We start from the raw sequence: 7,286 nt of genomic DNA on the forward strand, positions 1-7,286 counted from the left end.
TAGGGCAGAAATAAGTTAAATGTAAGGATTATCCCAAAAAGTCATTTGATCAAATCAATACTCTATCCCCTCCCCAATGTCCCCTGCCCCAGTCTTTTTTTTTTTTTTTAATTTTTTTTTTTTTAACATTTATTTATTTTTGAGATAGAGAGAGACAGAGCATGAACGGGGGAGGGTCAGAGAGAGAGGGAGACACAGAATCTGAAACGGGCTCCAGGCTCTGAGCAGTCAGCACAGAGCCCGATGCGGGGCTCGAACTCACATACCGCGAGATCGTGACCTGAGCCGAAGTCGGACGCTTAACCAACTGAGCCACCCAGGCGCCCCCTGCCCCAGTCTTTAATCAGAAGCTTTAAAAGGAGATCCAGCTGATGGTCTCGGGTTTTTCCTTATCTTTCCTTTTGTTTTTGTTTTTGGTTTTGGTTTTTTCCCACAGCCTCGGTCAAATATATGCAATGGCAGCTGGGGTTGGGGGCAGGGTCTGAGATAAAGGCTGATCTAAAAAGTAACTAGTTGGTTCCGGATAGGTTGAGATTTTGCTACAGATTGATTTCACTCCAGGGTCAGACTCTGTTTAAACTCTATGGCAGAGAAAAAGATTGCACAAGGCCCGGTGCAAAGAGGCCCCTGACCCTTGCCCCCGTTTGCCTCCTGCAGGAGGGGACTCACCAGCTGGTTGAAAATGGGCGATACGACACAAGGGAGGACTTCACGGTGGTCGTGCAGCCATTTTTTGAAAAAGTGGACATGCCAAAGACCTCGGTAACGAAAGCAACGATCATGGGTAAAGGGGAGCCACGCAATGTCCAGTTTGTAGTGTCATTTCTGTATCCAACGTCCCTATAACGTGCCTCCCCCTTTTCTGCCCTGTGACCAGGCGGGGCTGCCCGACAGCTCTTTCTTCGCTCCTGACTGTTTCCACTTCAGCAGGAAAGCTCACGCTCACGCGGCCAGTGCCCTCTGGAACAACATGGTAAGACGACTGAGGTCGGGAAAATTATTCTCCCTCTGGGAGGAGAAAGTCTCTGGCAAGCTCTTGAAGGAGTTCAGAGGCCCATCACTCAGGCTGTGTGATCTCCCACACCGCAATGATGACAAACCACATTCCCCACACCCCTCCCTCCCTTCCCCAGCCCCGACCTGCCTCCTGACCTTCCCATTCTTGCCACCTCTTTTCTGCTTCTTGCCTTAGCTGGAACCTGTTGGCCAGAAGACAACGCAGCATAATTTTGAACACAAGATCAATATCACATGTCCGACCCAGGTAAAGTGGGAAGTTCATCCTTGCAACAGGTCTATTTATCTGAAGCATCTTTTCCAGGCTTTTGACACCTCTGTGAGGTTTCTCAGTTCATTTCACCCCCAGATCCTACCCCTACCCCAGACTCAGTGAACCATCCACAGAGCCCTATCTGGTTGGACCATGAGGGGTGACAGCCCCCAGTGGCCAGAGGCCCCTAGGGTGCTCCTTTGTCCACATCCCAGGGAACCCTAGCACAAGTCTGGGCTGCACACAGTTCTCTCCAGCTGGGAAGAGGAATGTGACAGCACCACCCAGCTCTCATTTTGGAGACTGAGGGCGGTAGTGATCCTCAAGGACAAGGATGGGACAATAGGATGCCCTGTCTCCATGTAGCCGCTGCCTCCATGGTGGGATAGAAAGAACAAGGAACTGAGACCCGGAATAACATCTGCTAGGACAAGGGTTGGGGATGGGGCTGGGGCTGGTCAACTGGAAGCCAGAGCAAAGAAAGCAGCCCCCTATGCTCACTCACCAGTTTTCAGGAAGATTCTTGGATCTCTGTAGCTGTTCCCTCACCTCTACGCATGTCTCTGTATTCCCAGAGGGGTCCCTAGACTGAGCTGAGGCTTATGTGGGGCAGGACCTCAAAGCACCTGTCTTTTCTTGCCTAGGCAGAGTGGGAGTGGCATGGGGGTGGCAAGGGCCCTAGGGAGGCTCTGTTGGGAAGGGCAGGGTCAAAAGGAGGGGTGATACAGCTGCCCCAGCCAGCTGTGTGGGAACCTGAGAGCAGACTTGCTCCTCTGGAGCCACTACAGGGTTTATTCTAATCGTTCCTACAAGTTCAGGTTGCAGAGAAGGCCCAGTGCATCCTGGGAGGGAGCCTGCAGTGGTTGGCCTGGCAGGGAGGGGCTGGGAATGTGGGGCAGGGGAGGCCCAAAGTGTTGTGCAGAAAGCAAGCAGAATTTGCTGGAATTGCTCACCGCCCTCTTCTCACAGTTCTGGCCGTTTCTGAGAACCTACAAGAACAGCGTGCAGGTATGGGCTTGTTTCTCCCCTTTCTCCACAGCGGGCAGCCCCTGGGCTGGGACTGGCCCAATAAGGCGGGGTGGGAACGCTGGCAAGGGTCCTGATGGGCAGCCGAGGGGAATGAACGCTTCTGTGTGAGATCCGCCACCTACGCCTTCGGACAGGGTGGCAGGCAGAATAAGCCACACTGGTAACAGCCCAGGTGGAGGCCAGCCAGTCAAATCACAGCCTCATCAAAGACATAAGTGAAGATTGAGTTCCTCTTCATAAAACTGCCACAGACACAGAGGTGGAGGGGGGTGGGGTGAGGGCGTTGAGTTGATGCTCTGATCTTGCCTTGGATGGTGCAGGTTCTGAACTCGGTTAGCGGATCCCAGCCTGGGATCACCTAGGGGGCCTCCTTCAGTGCCCCTCCAGGTCCCTCCCACCCCCCGGGTGGGACCCAGGAACCTGTGTTTGGTAAAGCTCTCTGGGTGAGTGTGACACCTAGTCAGCATCTCGGGTCCCTTTCAACCCGGGATTCCAGGATTCGTTCTGTGCCTGTAGGGTCATGGGAGCCAGCTGCTGTGCAGGGACAGAGCTCCTTCTGCCTCACCGCCCACCTCAGGTAAGTTCCTCATGAGACACCAGGACCCCTGGGCCCCTCCACGAGGACTCAGGGGCCAACAAGTGCTCTGACAAGACTTGGCATATGGAACTAAATGACACAGGGCTAGTGCTTGCTTCCTGTCTGGGTGGTTGCCTGGGATATGTCCCTGCCTTGTCCCCCTCTGCCCTGCAGCCATGTCATTAGCCAGCAGGACCCGTGGTGGCCAGGCCAGGAACCGTTTGCTGCCTTCTCATTCAGCCTCTTGAGGGAGCACATGTCGGGGAGCCACATGAGTTCTCCCTCCCCCAGTGGTGTGACCGCACTGAGGCCCAGAGGTGGGGGTGGGGTACCCGGGGAGTCCCAAGAGTGAGCCAGCTCTGCAGGGTGTCCTGTGGTCCCAGACTCTGCAACTTTCTAGCCCTACTTTCTAGTAGAGAGATTTGGGACAGGGAAAGGCCTGACATGATTATTTCTCAGATTTTGGGTGAAAACCCAGAGCCCAGCTCTAAACGGGCTGAGCACCAGACTCTGTACCATGTCTCAGATGGTCTGGTGCCCTTGCGGTCCTGTGCTCAGGTCACTGCTGGCCTCCCACACGACCACTGGCACTGAAGCGGTTGATTCTACTCTGCCCTCTCTACCATCTGTCCGTCCATCTGTCCATCCATCCATCCATTCCCTCTCCTTCTCCCTCAGCACCCCTCTCCCCATAGGTCCAGGACTTATCGTTGGGTCTCTTTATGGGAAAATTCCTCATATAACCTCTGTCGGCCTCCATGGCCCAAACACACATGCGGGTCATGTTTCTGGTCTTGCTTAAAGCAGGAAGCCGTAGGCTCCGACTACAGGTTCCTTCCCACGGACTCAAGTGTGTCCACTTGTCTTTCCAGTGCACACCCTGAGACCGGCAGATATCCAAGTTGTGGCTGCGCTGGGGGATTCTCTGACCGTAAGGACTCTTGGGCCCCAGTTGGGGTGCGGTGGGGCTGTGCCAGTTCCAGGGTCTGCACCCCGGCCTCTGTGTTGCCCTGCACCCCTGTCCTGGCTCGTGCAAGAGGAAATCTTTCTCGGGGGTCAGCTGAATTGTTTCTTTTTTTTTTTAATAGTTTTTTTTTTTTTAACGTTTATTTATTTTTGAGACAGAGAGGGACAGAGCACGAATGGGAGAGGGTCAGAGAGAGGGAGACACAGAATCTGAAACAGGCTCCAGGCTCCGAGCTGTCAGCACAGAGCCCGACGCGGGGCTCGAACTCACGGACCGCGAGATCGTGACCTGAGCCGAAGTCGGCCGCTTAACCGACTGAGCCACCCAGGCGCCCCACAGCTGAATTGTTTCAAATAGTGGAGGTTTTGAACACCTAACGACACTTTTTTTTTTTTAATGATTACAAAAATAGGTCGTTTCAACTCAAAACAATCTTCTAAACCTACCTGTGGGGGTGCTCCTTTCCCTTTGGATTGTGCTTTGGATTGACTCAGCCCCTCTTTCCATCTTCATGGAAGGCAGCAGAGTCCATAATTGTGGCTAAAGCCCTGTTCCTAAGTTCCAAGAAACAGGGCCCTTACCATCCCAGATGACCGATTGCCTTACAGAATGTCCCAGAGGGAAAGAGGAGACATGTGCAGTTTATGAGAAATCTGTCCCCTGCCATCCACTCCAATCTATAGGCTCTTTCTTCATGCTTATCAAAGAACTTAGGAGCATAATGCTGGTGGTAATGATATGGCAGCTTCTCAGATGTGCGAAGCACTGGGGAGTTTTCAAAGCTGCTTTTACAGCTTTTACACCTATGATCCAATTTGGTCATCAAAATAATCCTAGGAGATCAGCAGGTCATGTCCTCAGTTCAGTAAGGAGACAGCTGAGATTCAGGGAAGGCAGATAGCTGGAAAGGAGGTGGCAGAAGGCAAGCCTGGTCTCTGACTCCCGGTCCAGGGTCTGTTCGTGCCACGCGATGCGTGTGTTGGGAACCACCTGTGTCCCTTTCCTCTGACTTACTCATTTTCCTACGTATTTTGGTATATATTCAAAGGCCGGCAATGGAATTGGCTCCAAACCAGATGACCTTTCTGACGTCACCACTCAGTATCGGGGGCTGTCATATAGGTAATGTTAAGCCTGTACCCCCTCCCTCCCCAAGTTCACTCTCAGAACCTAGACGAGGGGGGTTGTCTCTTTTAAACACATAAATACCAAAGAGGAAGGACCAGGTCTGGAAGGGGCTTTCAGAAGAAAAACCTGTATATTTCTGCAAAATGTGATCATACGGTGAATGGAGAGGATATTTTATTGTTGATAAATTTTTTGCAGAAAAAGAAAACCAGGGTTCTTGTCAGACTCCTGGGTCAGCAAATCCAACATGAAATGCACCCGAAAAGCACCAAACTTTTGAGTTTTCATCTGCCTGTTTGTGTGTGTATGTGCACGTGGAGATCTCCATCTGGTTACCGTCTCTGTGCATTTATCCATGTCATTCTGCACTCACACCTCTGCCTTTACATGGATGTACACATCTGTCCAGAAAACTCTGAAATGCAATACACCACTTCAAGAGGAGATGATCAAGACAGAGTCATAGCCCCTGAGCCCTTCCTGTGTGCCTGCAAGATACCAGGCACTGAGGCGGGTGGGCGGTGGGCGAGGGGACGTACAGGGAACACAAATGCCCGTGCTCAATTGGCAAGTGCTATTCAAAAATGAAAGATGCCCGCCCGTGGGCTACAGGAAGAGAGAAGAGGGAATAATCAACCCTGCCAGGGGAGAGGGAGGCTTTGCAGAGAAGGTGGGAATGGACAGATTAGCAATTAGATGAGAGAGGGCATTCCAGACGGGGAGCAGAAAAGCTCGCGGTGCGTCAGGGGAGTGGGCGGATGCGGGTGGGTTTTCTTAAGTTTCTTTCGGTTCCCAATGAAGTTCACGTTTGTGGATGCTTCACAGTAACAGGCAATTAGCTCAGAATTCAAAACAACTAGAACAAGGCCAGCCAGGAGAGGGCAGAGTGCTAAGGAGAAGTTTTGCAGCCAGACCACACGCTCGCCTCCTCCCTTTTCTGCCCAGTGAATTCAAGTGGAGCGTTTCTTTCAGGAAAGGGAGAGGGAGCAGTGTGGGGATGACCGAGACTGTGGCAGTTCTCCCGCCAACTTGGAGGACAGCCCCAGAGGGGAAGGATTTCCTAGGTGGGGAGCAAGGGAGAGAGGGCCCCGGGCATGGGTAGCAAGAGGACACCATCCACTGAAGTAAATGCCTCCCAGCTCCCGGGGGACCCCCAGGTTGTCCCAGCCCCTCAGCGGGGTAGAGGGGATCCAACTCTGAACCAAACCAAGCCTCGCCGTCTGACCACCGTGCCCCAAATGTTACTGAGGCTGTGCAAAAAAGGAAAGCCAGAGCGCAAGAAAGCAAGCAGGGCTTATGACATACAATCAGGAGACAGTGTGAGCGACGGCTGCGCTCAGTCTTAGCTGGAGAAGGGTCACAGTGTGGGGAACAGAAAGTAAGGTAGACAAACCGGTCAACGGGGGTTGGAGCCACACCTGGTGGTTCAGTCTGGGGAAGCCGGGTGGTGTGCCCTCCCTCCCGGCTGACAGTCCAACTGGACAGATTCCTGGGCTTTGGATACAAACAGGCAGTCTTCTGCTAGATGTTTCTCTGTAGCAAGGGGAAAAGTCAGCCATTGCTCTATTTCTCCCTGCAGGGGAGGCCAGGTGTGGCTTAATGTTTCAATTTTCTGTATTCAAGTGGCTGTTGTGCCTTTAAACCCTTTATTCTAAATGTTTCAAATACCCGGGCCACCATCCACAAGTGTTACTGATGGAAACTCTGGGTCAGAGCCTGAGATAGTTTGACACTTTGGTAATATATACAGTGTTTCCCAAAGAGTGTTCCATGGAACACTAGCCTCCTACATTTTCCTGACAAGGGCAAAGTTCTTTGTATTGGGCAGGGAACATTACCTACCGTATCCTTCCTCTGGAGAACTCACATGTAAGCGTATTAAAGCCTCTGAGAAGCTCTGCAATGAAGACATTTGCTTAAATTGTATCTGTTTAATCCAGTGTTTCTCTTCATCCCAGAAACCTTTCTTTATTCACAGTACCGATTAGCGTGTGTGCGCGCTGTGTGTGTGTGTGTGCACGCGCGCGCGCACACACACACCTCACCCTCACCCCTGCCCCCTCCCCCACCCCAGGAAATGTCCATGTGGTAGACTGACCTGAGAAAAGCAATTTTCTGAAGCCATTAAAGCTTCTGGATTGGAAGCAATAAGCAATGAATGATTCCAGGTGAATTAAGGCTCTAGCCTCTGCCTCCAAGGAGACAGCAAGTGGAGAGAGGGGGCCGCGTACATTTGGAGAGGGACCATGACCCAGAATTCTTGGGAGATGGGTTGCTGTGAGCAGGACATGCAGGAGGTGGCTTAGCTGTGACTA

The 7,286-nt window shown here is 52.3% G+C and overlaps 1 protein-coding gene across 1 annotated transcript in view; it reads left to right on the forward strand.

Annotated features, from left to right (window-relative positions):
• The window catches only part of PLB1 (phospholipase B1), a 144,172-nt gene that overhangs the window by 95,561 nt on the left and 41,325 nt on the right, over positions 1-7,286 (forward strand). Inside the window, 7 exon segments of the mRNA XM_058682913.1 lie at positions 658-762; positions 878-973; positions 1,193-1,264; positions 2,240-2,278; positions 2,816-2,876; positions 3,749-3,807; positions 4,892-4,965. Coding sequence (XP_058538896.1) covers positions 658-762; positions 878-973; positions 1,193-1,264; positions 2,240-2,278; positions 2,816-2,876; positions 3,749-3,807; positions 4,892-4,965 — 506 coding nt within the window.

Source organism: Neofelis nebulosa, chromosome 9, assembly GCF_028018385.1.
Source record: "Neofelis nebulosa isolate mNeoNeb1 chromosome 9, mNeoNeb1.pri, whole genome shotgun sequence".
NCBI lineage: Eukaryota > Metazoa > Chordata > Mammalia > Carnivora > Felidae > Neofelis > Neofelis nebulosa.